At 48.0% G+C, this 22,542-nt stretch overlaps 1 protein-coding gene across 18 annotated transcripts in view; it reads right to left on the bottom strand.

Moving 5' to 3' along the window:
* The window catches only part of casz1 (castor zinc finger 1), a 445,565-nt gene that overhangs the window by 9,090 nt on the left and 413,933 nt on the right, over window positions 1–22,542 (bottom strand). For 14 of the 18 annotated variants that reach the window (XM_078238639.1, XM_078238637.1, XM_078238647.1 and 11 more), the window contains 3 exons: window positions 19,701–19,849; window positions 16,831–17,038; window positions 14,704–14,958 (listed from right to left, as the gene is read on the bottom strand). In XM_078238639.1, coding sequence (XP_078094765.1) covers window positions 14,704–14,958; window positions 16,831–17,038; window positions 19,701–19,849 — 612 coding nt within the window. The remainder of the gene's footprint in view (window positions 1–14,703; window positions 14,959–16,830; window positions 17,039–19,700; window positions 19,850–22,542) is intronic. The other 4 variants (XM_078238654.1, XM_078238655.1, XM_078238656.1 and 1 more) reach the window with 2 other exon arrangements.

Raw genomic sequence — 22,542 nt, 5'->3', positions numbered from 1 at the left:
CCTACGCATCCCAGGACACTAAGGGCAATTTTAGCATGGCCAATCAACCTAACCCACACATCTTTGGACTGTGGGAGGAAACCGGAGCACCCGGAGGAAACCCACGCAGACACGAGGAGAATGTGCAAACTCCACACAGACAGTGACCCAAGCCGGGAATCGAACCCTGGAGCTGTGAAGCAGCAGTGCTAACCGCTGTGCTACCGTGCCGCCCTATGATATGGTATGATATGGCAAGTCATCCACTTCATTACCTTTCTCCATTCCCACACCATCCCCGTATCCCTTTTATCTGTTGTTCTGAATCGCATCCTGTCCCAGCCAGGCCCCTGAACACAATGGTCTGACATTGTCACAAGTGACTCGTGTCTCTTTCCCATTGGTTTTGGCGATCAGGAATTGGCTCTCCCTGCTCTTATAGTGATGCAATCGCTTAATTGGATGCCGGAGATCACTCCTCAAACTTCTCCCAGAAAATGTGGGCAAACAAACATCTATCACAAGCACAGAACAGAGAAGGATAGACACCCAGCACACCTGGTATTCAGCGGCTGTGATGTAGAGGCTATGGGATGGTATTGAGTTGAGTGTGCTAACCTACCAAAGTTCCACAACACCAGGTTAAAGTCCAACAGGTTTATTTGGAATCACGAGCTTTCGGGGCAGCGCTCTGGAAGCTCGTGATTCCAAATAAACCTGTTGGACTTTAACCTGGTGTCGTGAGACTCCTTACTGTCCCCACCCCAGTCCAATGCTGACATCTCCACATCATGCTACCAGCACCCAGTGTCCACTGCTCGAGAGTGGGAACAAGACGGGCTGCTTTACAATGCTCCCCACCTCTGAATAACTTTAAAAAGCTACTTGAAATAAATATCTAAACGGGATAACTAGTTCCACATTGATGTGGGTAGAAAAGCCAGCACACTCCCTGCGCCCCTCCTAATCATTGTTTTTGCTGTTGACATTGATACACAATTTCAAAATGCAAACAAATGAAAATTTCCCTATAATTTTCATAAATCTTTCAAAACCAAAACACGCACCACACAGATATTTGCTTCAAAACCGACTGAGGAAGCGACTCGCTGGTGAGATACCTGTAAACCCCGCCCCATACTCCCGGCAGGCACCAACTCAATCAGATGTTTGAAGGGGCCAGGCTATTTCAGACAGAGGGCAAAGTTACCAGCTCTGCGCTGGCCTGGGGGAAACTCCACACTGTGAATGTACACTGCCAAAAGCCACTGTTACTGCCACTGGTTGCTGTCCCGGGAGGAAATGTTTCACATTCGCCAACGAGCAGACTAAACTCTATCTCCCTTTCCGGGTGAAGGCATGGGGACAGGAGAGTTCTCCCAGTGTCCCAGTCAATATTTATCCCTCTGCCAACATCTGGGGGGGGGGGGGAGGAGGAGTTGGAGTGGGGGGGGGGGGGGCGGGTGGAATCTCACCAGAATTTGTCAAAGTGTCAGATCTGGTGAAACTCCGCCTCTCCTCCGCTCTGTTTTCGCTCCAGATCTCGAGACTTTGAAAACCAACAAAAACGACAGTAGACGTGCTTTGCGGTGTCACCCTGGAGGGTCGGGGACTCAGAGCCGGGAACCGGCCCCGCAGAGATCGAAGGCCCCCTCCCACCGATCATAAATAAGAAATCACCCCCCCCCCCCCCCCCCCCCACCCCCCACCCCCTCCCCTATTTCCCACCAACCATGGTCACAAATAAAAATTAACCCTCCCCCCAAACCACGGAGGTATCTGGACCGCGCCCCCCAGCCCCCCTGCCGCCGCCCCCCCCTCCCCCATGGCATCGCCATCACCCTCAATGTCTGCTGTCCCTCCCACCAAAAACAGATGAGTCTCTGCACATAAGGCACTCCCTAGGGACTGCCCTGCACTGCCCCCAGTGCCAATCTGGAAGTGCCAACCTGGCACTGCCAACCTGGCACTGCCAACCTGCGCCAGAGGCATTTCCAGGGCACTGGCTGGCCCTGTCCCACTCCCCTAGGGACTATACTGACCTTTCCTCCCCAGAGGAGTCCTCGCGATAAGTTTATGTTTGGGTAAACCTGTCGTAAACCTTGCTGACGTGACAGTTAATGAGGGGGGGGTAATTTGGAGAGGGCGGGAGGGTGGGGACTGAGTGTGTAATTATATTTAAACTTATTGAAATGTATTAAAATAATAGGTGTGAAAGGCGGATATTGCAATCTCGCTGGCGAGATTTGGGCTTTGGGCTGGATTTTGATTTTGTGCTCCCCCCCACCCCCCACTAATCTCGCACACGGGGAGTGTGTGTGTGTGTGTGTGTGTGTGTGGGGAGGGGGGGGGGGTGGGGGGGCGGGGGGGGCTCAAGATCCCACCCAACAAATCCATTGATCCAGCCATTTATCTGAATGCTGTTTTTTCTGCAAATTGGCTGCAAATTTCCAACATTCCAACAGTGACAAGGCCTCAGACGACGCCTCATTGGCTGTAAAAGATGTCCCACATTCAGGAAGGACAATTTGTAAATGAAATTTCTTTAAGATCTTTTGTAGCTTGTTAAGTCATTTCTGACACCATTAAGAATCAACCCAACACGACACAGTTGGCTGGAGGCCGGGGGAGTGGCAGAGACTCTTCTTTGGAAGACATTCATTACCCAGTTGGATCTCAGGGCAATTCTGCAGCTTTCACCCCCGTGATCATGTTTCAAAATACTTCACTGGCGGGGACATTCTGAGGTCCTAAAGATGCTAAAAGATTGTAATTGTTTCAAAAACCAGCCCATCAGTTACCAGATCTGTTTTTAGAAAATTGAATTTAACTTCATAATTTACATTTATTGAAGTTTAAGTCTATCAGTGTCACAAGTCGGTTTACATTAACACTGCAGTGAAGTTACTGTGAAAATCCCCTAGTCGCCACACTCTGGCGCCTGTTCGGGGACACTGAGGGAGAATTTAGCATGGCCAATGCATCTAACCAGCACATCTTTCGGACTGTGGGAGGAAACCCACGCAGACACGGGGAGAACGTGCAGACTCCACACAGACAGTGACCCAAGCCGGGAATCGAACCTGGATCCCTGGCGCTGTGAGGAAGCAGTGCTAACCCACTGTGCCGAAAGTTTCTACATAGATATAAATGTGGATTCTAAACACAGAAATAAAAGTCTCATATTAAATATAAACTAAAAGCTGGGACGTGAAACCAAGAGGGAAAGTGCTGGAAAATCTCAGCAGGTCCGGCAGCATCTGTAAGGAGAGAAAAGAGCTGACGTTTGGAGTCCAGATGAGCCTGCAGTGCTAACCACTGTGCCATCCTGCACAGACGTGGTGGCTCAACGCCCTCCTCTTGCACCACTTGATTCTGTACAGCTCTAAATAAAACCCTCGAAAATTGACACGGCAATTGTCTTTTCAATGCTGCGGTTCATAAAACAGCTCATAGACACGGTCGCCTGCATGGAGGCGCTTGGGGGAAGTTTGTGTTTATTTAGTTAATGCAGACAGCTGTTGGCTTCAACAAGTATTGTTTAAAAAGAAGGGAAAATGATGAGAATGCACTGAAGCTGCAGAGGTGCTGTGAATGTTGACAACACGCCCTCATTGTTACCTGACGGGGGAACTGATGTCCCTAATGTTACACATGTCAACACCAGCTGTCGGCAAGGAATAGTGAACATCAGACATAAACAAACAAACCCGCTTCACGCTAACTTGCAGCAAAGACTAGTAGGTGAAAGGCAGTGTCAGCGAAAGCTGCTCTGCCTATGTTGCTGGGTGTTCCAGGCCTGGCTGATTCTCAAATTCACTGGATCTGCAGCGGCACAGCGGGTTGGCACAGCTGCCTCACAGCGCCAGGGACCCGGATTCAATTCCCGCCTTGGGCGACTGTCTGTGTGGGGTTTGCACGTTCTCCCCGTGTCTTGCATGGGTTTCCTCCGGGTGCTCCGGTTTCCTCCCACAGTCCAAAGATGTACGGGTTAGGTGGATTGGCTAAATTTACCCTAGCAGGCTAAATATGTGGGATTATGGGAATAGGGCCTGAGTGGCTTTGTTGTCAGTGCAGACTCGATGGGCCGAATGGCCTCCTTCTGCACTGTAGCGATTCGATGAATTGAATTCTCAGCAATGCCTTGCTCAATTTCAAGAACTTTTTCCTTTAATGTCAAATATTTAATCAGTGCAGATTTTTGACTGTTTAACTGCCCAGACATTGTATCTCCTTCATTTCTCAATTCCAAGTTCAAGGAGGTTTTAATGATCATACAGATAGTATAGAAGGCCATTTAGCCCATCGTGTCTGCTGTGGCTGTTCAGTGAGGCTATCCAATTAGCTCCACTCCCCCGATCTCTGCCCCAGAGTCCTGCTAATGTTGACTTCTCAAATATCTACCCAATTCCCATTCGGAAGATAGAAATGAATCTGCTTCCCTCTCCTCCTCCTCCTCCTGTGATCTCAAAGACTTGTCGTCCCAGGAAACATCCGGTGATCTCTGAAGTGACTCTCGTGGGATTCAGTGGAATTCCCAGTTGGAGATCAGCAGCACTTCTGGAGAAATCACCATGGACAAATATTTCTCCGAGTCTTCCAAGCTTCCAATGAAGCTACGGGTGGGAGATTGGGAGAATCCCACCCTGGAAATCCCAAAAGAAAAACATGCATTTGGGTAAAACCCTGGGGATGCCCAAAAGTGCTTTGTAGCCAGGTGAAATATTTCAGATGTTTAGTGACTGTTGTTCTGTAGTAAAACCAACCGGCACAAGGATGGATCCCACAAAAAGCTGGGAGATAAATGATTGGATCATCTGCTTTAGTGGTAATGGCTTGGAGATAACTATTGGCCGAGACATTGGGAGGACTCCCTTACTCTGTCATGGATTTTTTTTACATCTAATAGTGAGATGGACAGGGCCAGAGGAATTATAAGTGCAAGTGCAGCACGGTGGCATAGTGGTGCCTCACAGCGCCAGGGACCCCGGTTCGATTCCCGGCTCGGTTCACTGTCTGTGTGGAGTTTGCACGTTTTCCCCGTGTCTGCGTGGGTTTCCTCCGGGTGCTCCGGTTTCCTCCCACATTCTGAAAGACGTGTTGGTTAGGGTGCATTGACCCGAACAGGTGCCAGAGTGTGGCGACTAGGGGAATTTCACAGTAACTTCATTGCAGTGTTAATGTAAGGCTTACTTGTGACTAATAAATAAACTTGAAACTTTAGCAGGGTAAATATGTGAGGTTATGAGGATAGGGCCTTGGTGGGATTGTGGTCGGTGCAGTGTCAATGGGCCGAATGGCTTCCTTCTGCACTGAAGGGATTCTATGATTCTAAGTCCCTGGAGCGAAGGGTATTGTTGAGTTTTGGTGATCATATTTAGGGATAGAGGGACATGATTAGTCAGGTAAGGCCGAGAGAACATGAGAATCAACAAGATTTCCATTCTCGGCGCCCTGTGTCAGCACTGAGTAATTCCTGATTACGTGTATCACTAATAAATGTTAAACTCTGTATCGTCCCCTCTAACAACAGAGCCAAGATTTCCACTTCGAGTGAAAAAGTAGCAATAAATGAAGGTTGTGTGCTGTTAGGAAGTATCACCTGAATATGTTTAACATTGATCTGAAATGTACCTACTCTAATTATTTAATATTAATCCACGACTCAACTTGGCAAATCAAGCACACAGTTTGCTCACAAGACACTCTGATAAACTTGTGCGGTTCTGTAACATGTAGAGCTTCGTAACCAATCCAAAAACGACCTGAGTTTAGTGATCTTAATGAAAGGGAAGATTTCAAGGTATTCGCACAGCAGTGACAGAAGGGGGAAGGAATTCGACTGGTTCAAATCAAATCCCTAAAATGGCAAGGGTTGGAGCTCCAAAAACAGCTGTTCACACGAGCCCGGTTAGACTGAGAGTGAGCGGCCGTGTCTGACTGCGACACTGTCAGACACAACTTGTACAGAGTTTGGTATATTACTGCATGAATTGATGGTGAAAACTAGTATTTAATTTGTGCAAACATTCCTGTAGCACACAGCCTCGCATTTTAAATCAATTGGCATTTTAAAATACAAATGGATAATGAGAGCTCTGGAGTCCAGACTTTGTGTTAATTTAAAGCTTAGAATTTTCCACTATTTTGTCATTTCCAAAAAAAAAATCAATTATTCAGAGCAGTCAGATTACAAATTTATTGAAATAGCTAACTTTGTTTTAATTTTAGTTCTGCGGGATTTTTTTCAGTTACCTTAAAAAAATTTAGTCAAAATATTGAATCTAGCTTTCAAGTATGTTCAATAACTAATAAATATGATTTTCCCCGAACACTGAATTGAACAATATTTTGGAATATATTTAATTTCATGGTGCTGAGGGTATAAACCGGGAGCTGGCGGCTACTTTTCTACAATTCTCTTCGCTGGTTATAAATTGGCGCAGAAACATGGCTTTTCATCAACTAGGCAAGAAAAATGACACTAGCTCAACGCATTAATCCCGACGTTAGCTCCTTCGTACACCAGCCTGTTTTTACATGGCCTTTCTGTGTAACATTTCCAGTCTTAATATCCGTTTATAGATTTGGATCCATGCCTAAGAGGCAGCTATTCATTTCAGCAACGAACCCACGCCGCCAACATAAAGAGGGAACTCTCGTTCCTCTTATCATTCTGGGCTGGATTCAGATCAAGATTGTTGCCTGAAGGGGCAATCACAGAATCAGAGCGAGGTTACCGTGCCAAAGGAGGTCATTCATCCCCCCCCCATCTTCTATGTTTCTATACCACAGGAAGTAGTTGATGCCAAAACATGGAACGTATTCAAGAGGCGGCTAGGTATAGCACTTGGGGATCAAAGGATTAGGCTGTTGAGTTGGATAATCAGCCATGATCGTGATGAATGGCGGAGCAGGCTCGAAGGGCCGAATGGCCTCCTCCTGCTCCTATCTTCCATGTTTCTATGTCTGTGCTGCTTCTCCGAGTGAGCAATTCGCTTAGTGCCACCCCCTTGGCTTCTCCCCCTAATCCTGAACTTCCTTCCCTATCAGGCTAATCCAATCAGTTCCCTCTCGAATGCCTCGATTGAACCTGCCTCCACTGCGCTCTCAGATTGTCCATTCCAGATCCTAACCACTCGCCGTGTGAAAATCTTTCTCCCGGTGACGCCATCGCTTCTTTTGCCAATCGCCTTGAACCTGTGCCCTCTGCTTCTCGATGCTTCCACCAATGGGACCGTGTTCTCCCCACCCTGTCCGGACCCCTCGTGATTTTGAACACCGCAATGTTTTCATGTACTGAATCATCCGCCCACCCCCCCTCTCCTCTTCACCACCCCCTTCCCCAGCCCCCTCCTCATCTGAATATGTTACCCCGGAACCCTCATCCCAACACTTCCCCCCAGGGCCCAGTGGACATCTTCTCAATGGACATTTGGCGAGTGGACGGTGAACACGTCAACGCCCCTGCTAAAACCTGTGGCTGTTCACCAAACTGCATCGTACCCGGGAATTATAATTCCTCTCCATATAAATGGTTTAAAGTACACAATTTCAAATGGTTCAGTGCACACACTATGATTCCATTAAGTGCCACCCGCTTGGCTTCTCCCCCTTTGATGCCCTCATCAGGAGCCCATTCTGACAATCCACTGCAATATTGTGAGGGTGCTGCACTGTCAGAGATGCCATCCACTTCATTGACTGAGCTCCAGTCTTCTCTCTTCAGCTGAACACCCGCTCCATGGGACTTACTGAGGAATAACCCTGATGCCCTGCTTAACAATATTCCCAAATATAAAGCATCAACCAAGACACAGCAATCCCCCTGACAAACATCCGCTCCCTCCCACCCCTGGGCATTGTGGGGTGAGTGTCAGAATGTGTTGTGTCATAGAATCCCAACGGTGCAGAAGGAGGCCATTCGGCCCTTCGAGCCTGCACCAACAACAATCCCACCCAGGCCCTATCCCCGTAACCCCATGTATTTACCCTGCTAATCCCCCTGACACTAATGGTCAATTTTAGCATAGCCAATCAGCTAACCTGGACTGTGGGAGGAAACTGGAGCATCTGGAGGAAACCCAGGCAGACATGGGGAGAACGTGCAGACTCCACACAGACAGTGACCAAAGGCCGGAATCGAATCTGGGTCCCTGGCGCTGTGAGACATAGTGCTGGCCACTGTGCCACCGTGCCACCCTGGTGGACTGATCAAGGCTCATTCGACAGTAACTCTCAAACGTGCAAACTCCTCCAGCGAGAAAGACAATGGGGGCCAGCGAATGGAAACATCACCCAGTTACACACACATCATCCTTTTGTGGGTGCACACTGACCATTCCTTCATCACCACTGGGTCAACATCCCAGAAACCCCCACCCAACAGCACTCTGGAAGCAGCTTTAAGCCCAGGGTTCAAAAAGGAGGTCCCACTAACACATTCCCAAGGCAGCAGGCAATAAAATGCCACCTTAGACAGTGGTGCCCAAATCCCAAGGGAAAACGATGGAGATTACTGGGTGATCTAACTCATGTGCTGTTTGCAGATTGACAGTTACCCAAATAACAGTTACCCAATAACTTGCACCTCAAAAAAAAGCTCATTTATTGGTAGTAAAGTACTTTGCAATAACTGCTGGGAAAAGTGATTGGTCGAAGTCTACATTCTGCCTTAAGAATAGTGTAAATTAATGGCGAGTCTTCCACAGTGAAGGAAGGTTGGAAAGCTGGTTGCTCCAGTAAAGAACTCCAATATGTCTTGCTACAGTGAAATATTGGACTGGGTTAAGAGAGTAATAGGTTGTGTTGCTGAACTCTGCAGGTCCTAGCCATTGCCAGAGGGAAGGCGTTAGGCCGGTACTTTCAGGAAAATATAATCATTTATGAAATGATATCGCAAAGCTTGCGTCATTTCCCCCTCTGTCATAGACACAGATAATAACTCACTCTCACATTTGCATAACATTTGCAAAAAGCTTTCCGTATGTTGTGTATTTAACCATTATTGTAATTCTATGGAGGCAGTATATCATTTTGATATTTTTGTCACGAACATCACAGGAGGTTTGAGTGAGCACACGAGAGGTTTGGGTGTGTGTCTGGGTTGTTTAGTGTTGAGGGGTGTTGGTAACACATTCAGTAAATGCACCGCAGCAGCGCATGGGGACTCGTTCCGTTCTGAGGCTATTTGCTTTATCCACCTGTACTACAACATTGTCCTTTGTCCCTTCCCACCTCACCCTCCTGCTATTCAGGTTGGGGGACAGCAGAATTTTATATCGACTAGACAGCATAAAGGCTGGCCATTCGGCCCAACTGGTCTTTGTCAGTTCAGTAATTATGCTTCACAAAGACAACAGACATTAACAGGATAAGAACATCACACAGTCTGAGGATTTGGGTAGATTATTTAGGATGGAGGTGAGGAGACATTTCTTCACCCAAAGAGTGGTGAGCCTGTGGAATTCATTACCACAGGAAGTAGTTGATGCCAAAACATTGAATGTATTCAAGAGGCGGCTGCATATAGCACTTGGGGAGAATGGGATCAAAGGTTATGGGGAGAAAGCAGGATTAGGCTATTGAGTTGGACGATCAGCCATGATCGTGATGAATGGCGGAGCAGGATCGAAGGGCCGAATGTCCTCCTCCAGCTCCTATCTTCTATGTTTCTATCATTCTAGCTGAGGTAGGCCCTCAAACCTGTCCCACTGCTCAATATGGTCACGGCTGATTTTCCAGCTCCATTTCACCTCCTCCCCGCACTCCACCCATATCCTTTCCCTCAGGACCCAAACATCTAGAAACCTGTGCTTTGAGAATACTCAGTGATGGAACACCCACATCGCTCTGGGGTACAGAATTCCTCTGAGTGAAGAGGTTTCACCTCATCTCAGCCCTAAACGGCTGACCCCTCTTATTCTGACACTGTCCCCACCCCGCGTCCTGGATTCCCCAGTCAGGGGAAGCAGCTTCTCACCATCTGTCGTGCTCCTTAAGAATTATACATGTTGCAACTGGATCACCTCCCACCCTTCTAAACTCCAGGGAATACAGGCCTAGCCTACTGAGTCTCTGCTCAGAGGGCAAGCCCCTCTCACCAGGAACCAGTGCAGTGAGCTTTCATTGCATTCCTCACAGGTAAGGAAGGCAAAACTGCAGTCCCCGTCTGCAGTCTCACTTGATGTCCTGTGCAATAATAATAAGATATGGCCATTCGGCCCATCGGATCAATGCAGGCTCTCTGTGCAGCAATCTAGTCAGTCCCGTCAGGTACAAGAACATAGCCAATTCTGATTCGCATTCAGCTTTCCACTGGGGGAGGGTTAATCATCAGATGTATCGACTGAGGTGGAAGCCAAGGGCAACTCTTGCACTCTCTCACTAAGGGATAACCTAGACCATCTCCAGATGTTCTGCAGCTTCACTCACTGAGGTCAGTAACTTGGTCCAGAGACCAACCGGATATCGGGGTGATATCAAGTCTGTGCCTGTTGCTAACAGCTCAGAACATTTCGCCAGACTGGGTAAAGAGGGGTCACAAACTGCAGCCTTCAAGATACCAGAAGAGAACTGAACCAGGCAATCCAACAGAAAAACTGGGGGAAAGCCCCTCACTATCAGATCTCCAGAAACATACTCACGGCAAAAGCTTCCACATTGTGGATAATCTCCAGTTTATAACCACAAACATATAACCTTCCGGCAAAAGATATTCAATCAGTGGCCAAGACTTGATCTTTCCCTATTGGAATGTAGCAGAATGGTCAATATTCTCTCTAATTGCAACGGTGTTGTCAGATTATTTTCCCCTTACCTAATTTACATATCTTTGTAGCTTTTCCCCTCACACCCCTTCCCATCAGACAAGATGCCTGGAGCCTGTGGGCAGAATTTTACCGTCCTGCCCGCCATGGGAATCGGAGCGGGCTGGGGGGTGGAACATGGAAAGGTCCGTTGACCTTGGGGGCGGGATTTTCCAGCCTTGGGGCCAGTGCAGCCAGAAACCTCCCCTCACTGGGCGGGATTTTCTGTCTGCGCTCGTTCAGATTCCCGTGGCGGGCCGGGACAGGAAAATTCTGTCTTGAATCTCTTGTTCTTGGCCAATGCGCTATCATTGAATTAGGGGTTGACACAGTGGTTAGCACTGCTGCCTCACAGCGCCAGGGACCTGGGTTTGATTCCCGGCTTGGTTCACTGTCCGTGCAGAGTCTGCACATTGTCCCCGTGTCCGCGTGGGTTTCCTCCGGGTGCTCCGGTTTCCTCCCACAGTCTGAAAGACGTGCTGGTTAGGGTGCATTGGCCGTGCTAAATTCTCCCTCAGTGTACCCGAAACAGGCGCAGGAGTGTGGCGACTAGGGGATTTTCACAGTAACTTCATTGCAGTGTTAATGTAAGCCTACTGGTGACAATAATAAATAAACGTTTGCTTTCTCTTCGATTGACTGAGTAAAGGGATGTTGGGTATCAGGTGGAAGCTCGGGGTTGTAATCATGAGTTTGTCCTTTGTGGGGTTGTGTTGTTGTTGTAGTGTTGTGTTTGGTTGTTGCGAACGAGTCCTTGTTCCTCCCATTACTCTATGAGGTAACACACATACTTTAGATCATATTTCAATTATCTAATTAACCATCTCCTCAATGATGGGATTGAAAAATGATGACCTTTGTCTAACTGTGTCTAACATTTCACCAAGATTGGAAAGTTAAGTCAAGATGACGGAGCACATTTCTCATCCAGTTCTGCTTTCCATAGAAACCTGCACACACTACAGGGACGGAAGGAAGTTGGTGATTCACACCATCAAACCCATCCCTGTACTGTTGTTAGCACCCACTACCTCCTCACTGAATACAGAGACTTTACCTCTATTACTCTCCCTGGTAAACCACTCCAGGCTTCTCTCTCCTTCTATGAAGAATGGACCCCAAATTCCCAGAGTCCTCCTGTCCCAGGCTAAGATCCTCGGGATGAGTTTGCTGGGATGGATGGAGTAGATGTCGGTGCCATTCCCAACACTCCGTGGGAATTGCCGTTTTACCAGGAACAGACATTTCTAAACTCTTCTACCTGTATCCTAACTGACACCGAGTCCCATTCACCCATCACCCCGCCTGCTCTCCCATCTGCACTGGCTCCCAGTTCAGTAAAACCCCCATTTTACAATTCTCCTCCTCATTTTCAAATCCATCCTCACCCTCAGCCCTCTCTATCTCTGGAATCTCTTCCAGCCCTGCACCATATAAGATGTCTGCACTCCTCGGATTCTGGCCTCCTGTGCATCCCTGGTTTGAAACGTTCCGTGGTTGGCAGTTGTGCCTTCAGCTGCCAAAACACTAAGATCTGGAATCTCTTCTCGAAACCTCTGTGTTTCTCCCCCTCCCTTTCCTCCTTCACGCTGACCTTTGACATTCACCTCTTTGATCAAGCTTTTGGTCACCGCTCTTATCTGGTGGAGTGCCAGGTTTTGTTCGAGAACGCTCCTATGAAGCACCTTGGGGACAATTTACTACATTAAAGGTGCCATATAAATGTAAGTTGTTGTTGTCAATGAATGGGGAGGTTTTGAACCAATGATTCATTTTGCGGTGGTAGCTTTGTCAAGGGGCAATAAAAGAGGTGACATTGTGGCCCCCGTTCCTCATTGGACCTTCTCCTGGTACAGATACACCTGAATCAGACACGGGCGCCAAAAGAAATGGAGGGGGTGGGGCTGGGGGTGGGGGTGGGGATGGGGGTGGGGGTGGGGATGGGGGCTGCAATTTCTGGCGTCTGTGTTTTTTGTCAAAATGGGAGAGGTGGAGAGATACCAACCCTCGGATAGCAACCCTGATTGGACAACATCTAACTCTATCCCAAAATGTGATTGGCTCATGCTGCCTAGGAATTTCAAACCCTTTCCTGTGTGGAGAAGGGCGGTTCGGATGTTGTGTTTCCAGGTAACAGATACAGAGACACGGTGATGATACGGGAGATACAGAGACACGGTGATGATACAGGAGATACAGAGACACGGTGATGATACGGGAGATACAGAGACACGGTGATGATACGGGAGATACAGAGACACGGTGATGATACGGGAGATACAGAGACACGGTGATGATACGGGAGATACAGAGACACGGTGATGATACGGGAGATACAGAGACACGGTGATGATACGGGAGATACAGAGACACGGTGATGATACGGGAGATACAGAGACACGGTGATGATACGGGAGATACAGAGACACGGTGATGATACGGGAGATACAGAGACACGGTGATGATACGGGAGATACAGAGACACGGTGATGATACGGGAGATATGTGGAGGACACTAAGGGTTTTTCTTTTTAAAGCTTTTCTCTTCCTCTTGAATGAGTAAAACAAGAAACTCGAGCAGGTTGCGAGGAGATTGGAAAGATCCTGACTTTCAGTCTTTGTAAACCAATCATTGATCAATCCTCTGATCAAATTCCCAATGGAAGAACTTTCCTCTCCTCTGCAGAATTCTCTCTCCAATCTCCACCAACTCGCTCCCTCCTTCTCCACAAAGACTTCGCAAAATATCTTCCCGCCAAGTTTTCAGTTACCCGCTCCAAACCCCCTGTGATAAGTTTAGTTTAAGTTTATTTATTTGTGTCACAAGTAGGCTTACATTAACACTGCAATGAAGTTACTGTGAAAATCCCCTAGTCGCCACACTCTGGCGCCTGTTCGGATACACTGAGGGAGAATTTAGCACGGCCAACGCACCCAACCAGCACGTCTTTCGTACATAATAATCTGGACTGGGGATAATTACTCTTTTCCTTTATCCTTCATTCTTTCAGGGGATGTGGGCATTGCTGGCAAGGCCAGCATTTGTTGTCTTTGAATTGAGCGGCTCGTTTGGACATTTCAGAGGGGCAGATAAGAGTCACAAGTGGGCTAGACCAGGTATGGATGGTAGATTTCCATCCCTGAAGGGCATTTTACCACAATCAATGATAGTTTCACGATCACCATGCACTGAAATTAGCTTCCAATTCCAGATTTATGAATTGAATTCAATTTCTCGAGCTGCCGTAGTGGGATTTGAACCCTTGGTCCCCAGAACATTAGCCTGGGCCTCTGGATGAATAGTTCAGCAACATCACCATAATCCCCTGCTCTTTGAGGTCAGCTGGGACTTTCTTCTGTGCTAGAAGCTTGGACATAAACTCAGGTCCCTGTCACTGGGGTAACTTTCTGAAGACTGGCACCAACAGATTAAGATTCCGGTGCATGTTTCCACATCGTGGGTTTGGTATTCCATACACGCCGACCGATCTCACCATAACTGCGCATGCTCACTCTCGGTGTGAACCCCGATCCCCCTACCTTGTCTTCAGCTCTGGCCGTTTAGCCATGAATCTTTCCAGATGTTGAACAAAAGTTCAGATTCAATCATCAAACCCTTATCAACATGTCCCAAAGCTGAATGGCTCTCATTTATCATAACTGTGGGTTACTGTCTGCAACTGGATGGAGACTGGCCAGCGTTCAGCACTTACAGAGACCCTTTCGCAATCAACGAGACCCTTTCACTGTCCCATGGATCTGGCCACACAGAGAGAGAGAGAGAGACCACTCATTGGTTGTTTCGTAGCCTTTAAGCAATAATGAACAAGACATTTGCAGTTACATTTGCCCATGAACATTGAGCGGGCCCCTGCAGTCGGTTCGATTAAGTGATTAAACCTCGGTCGAAGAGTACCTGCAGCATCTTGTACTATTGGGGCATCACTGTTAATCGGAGTGGGAGCAGCAATGATCGGACTGAGAGCAGGTGTGCTGGTCGGTATGACAACATTCCGGGCAGCTCCAAGAGTCGCACTGAGTAGAGAGTATGAAAGACAGGATGGAGGGAGGAGGAATGGCAGTGAAGGAGGGGTTGATCTGAGCAGGGCCGATGGGAAGGATGGAGATGGTGTATTGTGGGCAGCATCAGTAGCAGGAGCAGCTGGACAGCCTAGAGGAACATTCAGAGAAGCAGAAGGAAAGAAACAAAAAGAAAGCTGAAATGAAGTCACAGCCAGGCACCACAGTGAAAAAAGATGAAAATGGAGAAGCAGTAAAACTGTCAACTTAAACTAATAACAGTAAGAATAATGCACATTAAACAACTGACGGGGTTTGTGTGTACCCACTCGATACCTGTAATATTTATTTTGTATACATGAAGTATTAAAATACACAGATCGTTCTCATTTACCGGTAGGTTTTACTCTCTCTGGTGCAACAGTAAGAAGTCTCACAACACCAGGTTAAAGTCCAACAGGTTTATTTGGAATCATGAGCTTTCGGAGCGCTGCCCCTTCATCAGGTAAGTTCCTCTCCTCCTGATGAAGGAGCAATGCTCCGAAAGCTCGTGATTCCAAATAAACCTGTTGGATTTTAACCTGGTGCTGTGAGACTTCTTACTGTGCCCACCCCAGTCCAACACCGGCATCTCCACATCCTCTCTGGTGAAATACTGAGCAGAACCTTTGGCACTAACGGCTTCCCATTTCCCTGGCCAAAAACGCACCCATCTGCCTCACTCCAAGAAATCCAGATGTTAACATCTGTGTTCTGTGCAGTGGGAGGACCTCAACTGACCTCAGCTGTAAGTAGATTCCCAACACTCCAGGTGCCTTGGACTTCACATGATGGCCTCCCTTCCCTTCCAGAACAGACGCAGAATGAGCAGAGCCTGGCTCCCAGAATGTTAGCCTATGATGGGCTGAAGGGCCTCTTTTTGTGCAGTGAAACTCTGTGACTATTTATCTTGAGGCATTTTACAGGATCAACATCCACTTCAGCCGTGTCCGATTATAAACACTGCTCCCGATTATCTCGGGTTGCTCAAGCAGCTAATAGTTTTGACATTTAATTGCTCTCGTTTTTCAACCAGAGACCTTCCCTTTTGTTATTCCCGCCCCCTCCCCCTCACTGTCTCTGAGCACTCGAATCCTGTCGGATTTCCAACTCCTCCCACTCCTGAGGAAAGTGCATTGAGCTGAAACCTGGATTTTAACTCACTAATTACCCACCCCCTTGCGCAGAGTTCGCATCCTTTCTCAATGGCTCCAGTACAAGACCACAAGAGACTACAAAGGGTCGTGAATGTAGCCCAGTCCATCACCAAACCAGCCTCCCATCCATTGACTCTGCCTACACTTCCCACTGCCTTGGAAAAGCAGCCAGCGTAACCAAGGAGCCCATTCACCCCAGACATTCTTTGTTCAACAAAGGAATCAAGGGTTATGGTGAGCGGGCGGGTAAGTGGAGCTGAGTCCACGAAAAGATCAGCCATGATCTTACTGAATGGCGGAGCAGGCTCAAGGGGCCAAATGGCCCTCTCCTGCTCCTTCTTCCATCGGGAAAAAGACACAAAGGTCTGAGGTCACGTACCAACCGACTCAAGAACAGCTTCTTCTCTGCTGCCATCAGACTTTTGAATGGACCTACCATATATTAAGCTGATCTTTCTCTACCCCCCAGCTATGATTGTAACACTACATTCTGCACCCTCTCTTTTCCTTCTCCCCTATGTACTCTATGTACGGTATGCTTTGTCTGCATAGCACCTAAGAAACAATACTTTTCACTGTATCCCAATATATGGGACAGTAATAAACTAAATCAAATCAAATCAAATCCAGTCTCAGCCTGTAGATCTGCTATCTCTCTCTCCTCAGATGCTGCCTGACCTGACATTTTTTTACCAGTCTGATTGATCTGAAGGTTCCTCCTTGGAGCCTGCTTCTATACCAATTACAAGATCCCTCAATGTGAGGTGCACAGCCCCCCTTATTTCACTATTCCATTACAGAGGGACGCGACTAGTTTGAAAGCTTACCAGCTGAACTGCTCTCGTTTCCGATGGGAGTGCTCGTACAGCTCCGGTCTGGCGCTGACGACTCGGAGGATAGTCCTGTGGGACTGGTCCCCATTGGGTAGTCCATGTACTCATCTGTTTCTGTGTCCATCATGTTGGGCGTGGAGCTCATGGCCGAGGAGCCGGTGGCAGCTGCCGTGTTTCCCATGGCGTCTTCGCTCTGGGAACCCTGCGAAGGAACAAACTGGAGTCAGAGAAAGGTAAACGTCAAGAATGACGTTGGAGAGCCCTGGGCGGGGGAGCTGCCTCTCAGAGCCGGTCCGTACGGGGTGGCAGTCCAGCTCGGCTGCCGAGGAAACCTCAGTCCATGGCCATTTGGCCCATCGAAGATCACCTCGTCCAACTCCCCCTCTCTGGCAGCTCCATTCTGAGACAGGATTATTGAGGCAAAGTTAGGGACCCACCAATACCTCCTCAGTGAGAAAAATCATCCTTTCCAATATCTATTTTGAAATGATTGAATATTATATTCTCTGATCATATTTTCTTGGGTCTTTTTTGAAGTAATTATTTGACTTTCTCAACTTATTAATAGTTAATATTTTTGATGCCATTGGAAGTCTCCTTCTCATTGCCTGCTTCTCAAAGTGGCAAGTTTCAGAATCATAGAATCCCTCCAGTACAGAAGGAGGCCATTAAGCCCATCGAGCCTGCACTGGCAACAATCCCACTCAGGCCCTATCCCCATAATCCCATGTATTTACCCTGCTAATCCCCCTGACATTAAGGGGCAATTTAGCATGGCCAATCAACCTAACTTGCACATCTTTGGAGTGTGGGAGGAAACCGGAGCACCCGGAGGAAACTCACATAGCGTGCAAACTCCACACAGACAGTGACCCGAGCCGGGAATCGAACCCGGGTCCCTGGCGCTGTGAGGCAGCAGTGCTAACCACTGTGCCACCCAATCTCCAGTGAGTTTTGGTGCGATGCCCAGGATCCAGCCTGGCCAATCTCCACAACAAGCTCTGGTGATGGAGCCCTCACTGCTGGAGGCCCATCACCTCAGCACCTGGTATTGAAGAGGATGATAATCTGTTAGCGCAGCTACTCTCCTGCTGCCATGAACCATACCTGTATGAAATGAGCCGTGCCACTGTGGTAGAGAATGTGCCAGAAACTATGGCAATGCCAACTCAAAGACTTGCCAGCTGCCTATTCGGCGGTGGCTGGTGTTCTGGTGTGTGACATGAGCTCGGGGTGGGGGTGGAATGAGGTCAGGGAGGAGGTGGGTTCAGGTGGCAAGATGACAGGTAGACTGGGGGCAAAGGGCATTGGGCCAGTATGTTTATAATGTTGCCTCACTCTACAGGATCCTTGGACTGAAAACCACTGGTCGAGTGAAGCATTTTCAAATCATAGAATTCTTCCAGTCCAGAAGGAGGCCATTTGGCCCATCGAGTCTGCATCAACCACAATCCCACCCAGGCCCTATCCCCATAACTCCATGCATTTACCCTGGCTAGTCCCCCTGACACTAAAGGGGCAATTTATCATGGCCAATCACCTAACCCGCATATCTTTGGATTGTGGGAGGAAACCGGAGCACCCGGAGGAAACCCACACAGACACGGGGAGAACGTGCATATTCCAAGTCCCATGGAACGCATCCAGAGACTTCTGAATGAGTACATGGGACTTAATAGGATTGAGGGTTATAGGTAAGCCTATATATAGGCCTAGGTAGGTAGGGACACGACCGGCGCAACTTGTGGGCCGAAGAGCCTGTTTGTGCTGTAGTTTTTCTATGTTCTATGTTCTATGTTCCACACAGACAGTGACCAAGCGGGGAATTGAACCCGGGTCCCCGGCACTGTGAGGCAGCAGTGCTAACCACTGTGCCAATATTTCCATTGCCTTGTTAAATACTGCAGAATATCTGAAAGTTCCATCTGGATACACTTGTGTAAGCTGCGGTGACAGGGAATGTGTTGTGAGTTCAGGGTGAAGAAACCTCCACCACATACTCAGAGTCTGACAATCCAGGATGCTGGGACCACATTCAGACAGTGAAAGGAACAGGATTTGAATAATCAGATTCAGGATTTGGAATATTCAAAGTGAGAACGAGGGGAAAGAATCCTTTTTTTAATTGTTTGTAGGGTGTGGGCATTGGAGGCTAGACCAGCATTTATTGTCCATCCTTAATTGCCCTCGAAAAGGTGGTGGTGAGCTGCCTTCTTGTTAAAGTTAATTTATTAGTCACAAGTAAGCCTTACATTAACACTGCAATGAAGTTACTGTGAAATTCTCCTAGTCGCCACACTCTGGCACCACTTCGGGTCAATGCACCCTAACCAGCATGTCTTTCAGACTGTGGGAGGAAACCGGAGCACCCGGAGGAAACCCATTCAGACACGGGGGGAACGTGCAAACTCCACACAGACAATGACCCAAGCCGGGAATCAAACCCGGGTCCCTGGTGCTGTGAGGCAGCAGTGCTTACCCACTGTGCCTGCAGTCCATGTGGTGTAGGTACACCCACAGTGCTGTTAGGTAAGGAGTTACAGGATTTTGACTCAGCCACAGTGAAGGAACAGTGATATATTTCCCAGTCAGGATGATGAGTGGGTTGGAGGGGAACTTGCAGGTGGTGGTGTTCCCATGTATCTGCTGCCTTTATCCTTCTAGACGGAAGAGGTGGCGGGTTTTGGGAGGTGCTGTTGAAGGGGCCTTGGCGAGTCGCTGCAGTGCATCTTATAGACGGTACACACGGCTGCGTCGGTGGTGGAGGGAGTGAACGGACGGGGTGCGGGGCTGCTTTGGTGAAAGAAGTGAGTCTGGTTCTGATTTATTTGGTTCGATGGTTAAAAAAAAAAAAATGGGGTTACCTGATTGGGAATCTTGTCAAAGTTTTTACCCAGCATTCTCCTCATGTGCTTGCGGGAATGTGATGTCATCTGGTGCTTCAGCAGGAAGGAAAAGTGGCAGCCTTCACGGATGCAGTGAAAGTGACTATTTACCTGATTGTATTTACAGCCTGCAGACAGCGGAGAGAGAAAAAAGGGAGTGAGAAAAATAAATAATGCAAGATTTGTTAGACAATATCGCAAGAGTGGAAACAGTGTCAGGATGGGCAGGTAGTGGCAGGCCTGTTACCATGGAAGCCAGCCTATGAAACAATGATGTGTCATCACATTGCTTTGTTTGCCCCATTACATTAAAGCCACAGAGTTAAGTAAATAACAGTAAGTGCCGACTATAAGGCCTCAGTTAACTGATATCCAGGTTACACTGGGGGTCTGTTGATGACAGTCGCCAACGAGACTGTGACCTATTTATCAGGGAACCGTACACCTCATAATGGGGATAAATATCTTGAAGCGCTTAAGATCTTGCTGTACAACTGCAGAAGGTAAATGGGCTTCTTTTTCCACTAACCACGTCTTTTATAATTGGCAAGGACTGCATTTGTCACTCTCTCCCCATCTGCGCCGTGATAAGTTTAGTTTTTGCTCCATATTTTAGTCCTCATCAGGTGGATAGACTTGACGTGCTAACAGTTTCTAACAGAGCCAGTTTGTAGAAAGCCGGGGCAAATCAGTCTTCAGGTTTGTAATCAGCCTCGAGTTTAATTAATAAGATGTTGAATTTAGCCCAGGCATATTCATAAAGGTATTATTACAACCAGAAACCATATCAAGGATTGGAGCTGGTAGGAAGAGAGCTGGTGATTTAATCAACCTTAGCTGGTGTGAGGTACAACACAGCAGACATTATTTCCTTTATTGGTGGTACGCTTCTCTGGAAAAAGAAAATTAGCTGGAAGGAGATTTCTGCCTTTGTTTTCCTTCGCCGAGAATAGTTTTACATCCACCCATCGCCCACTTTCTCACTGGATAAAAGCAAATTACTGCGGATGCTGGAATCTGAAACCAAAAGAGAAAACGCTGGGAAATCTCAGCTGGTCTGGGCAGCATCTGTAAGGAGAGAAAAGAGCTGACGTTTCGACCCCAAAGGGTCATCTGGACTCGAAACGTCAGCTCTTTTCTCTCCTTACAGACGCTGCCCAGACCCGCTGAGATTTTCCAGCGTTTTCTCTCTTTGGGCCCATTTTCCTAGTTTTGTTGCCTGCTCCCACAGGCTGTAGATCCCTTCCTACCCCGGCGCCTTGAGGAATTCTACAGTAACCTCCTTCCTCGGCAGTGTGACAAGCAAAGTTCAGAGAAATAAAGAACTTTCAGAGAGACACTGAGAGTTGCAGTGACCCGGATTTCCCAACTTGGAGGCAGGCAGGGGGAAGTCTGAAAAATTCCCACTTCAGTCTGTCTGTTTTCGGGGGGCGGGGGGGTGGTTGTGGGAGGGGTGGAGAGGGTGAATGCAGGCCCGGGGCTGGGGTCCACCCCCCCCACCCAACCTAGGAAGAGGTCTGGAGGCTGCTGGGTGCTGCGATTGGCTGTTGTGGGCCTTGGTGCTCAGTTAACATAAATCCACACAGACCCTCTCAGTCCTCACCACGCCCCCCCTGCTCCTACTCTGTCACCCACCAGGCAAACACTTCCCATGTCCAATCCATGCCACCTCATGCCGCCCCGGGCACACCCACCCCCATGGCCCCTCCTTCCCCCTCTGACAAGCTCTATCTCTATACCCACCCTCTCTGGCCCCTCATAACCACCCTCCCCTGCTCCATGCCAAGCTTTTATTTCACCTAGAACCAATGAACCCCGTAGCGACAGTAGGATGTGGAAAAAAGTTTGAATAAAAAGTAATTCATTCATAACTTTATCCAATGTTGAAAAATTGTCAATGGATGCCTGGGCTCTCAGCTGAGCATACATAATGAGGCTTGGCTGGGAATCCAGACATCCATTATGCTTGTTGAAACAGCTGCACCCCAGAGAAAACATTGTTTGGTTGCCAACTCAGGCTCATTATCTGTGCTGTCAATTTCCCAGTGATTGTTTACACTAAAGAGTTTCAAGGATTTGTGGTTTGTGTTATCGATATTTTAAATGGTCTGGACGATTGACATTTTTATTAGCTTTGAAATGATTGGAGAAAGTTATGAATGAATTACATTTTTTAAAGCTTTTTTTTTTACACACACCACAGTCACTATAGGGATTATTGGTTCCAGAGTGGACAGTGTGAACTTGAGGGGCGTGGGTTAGGGGCACGAAGTGAACCTTGTGAACTTTCCTATGAAAAGGTCCCCTCGTGCAGACAGGGGATTTCCAACTCCTCTGGGGGGGGCCGTGAAACATGACTCCTAAAAACCTGGTCCCACTCCATGCCGGGGGGTAGGAGTCACCCATCTCCGCAATGGAGCCAGCCAAGGCTGAGACAGGGACCAGCCCGCATCCTTTAAGGGCATTCCCAAAAATCCGCCAGCCTGGGAATGGGATTGGGAATCTCGGAATCGGGAGCTGCCCGCCATTTTTAAAAGTCGTTCTGATTCAGTGGAAATCCAACGCCACCGATTTCCACTCATTCTCTTTGAGCTGATTGGTTAGCGACAGTGTTTGATTGGCCCTGCTGAGGTCGGAGATCATGTGATAAACCTCCAGGATTACATCCAATCAGAATTGGTAATCCTATTTCAGATACAGCTTGATCCCACCCCGAGACTTGTTCAGTCGTCAGGGATACAGCTCCGCATAGGCCTCGGCCTTCTTCAGGATCAGGGATATATCTACAGAGCCTGTTCCTCAAGGTAGTTGAAGGGTTGAA

Source organism: Mustelus asterias, chromosome 22 (assembly GCF_964213995.1).
Source record: "Mustelus asterias chromosome 22, sMusAst1.hap1.1, whole genome shotgun sequence".
Classification (NCBI taxonomy): domain Eukaryota; kingdom Metazoa; phylum Chordata; class Chondrichthyes; order Carcharhiniformes; family Triakidae; genus Mustelus; species Mustelus asterias.
This window is presented reverse-complemented; position numbering and strand designations above follow the sequence as displayed.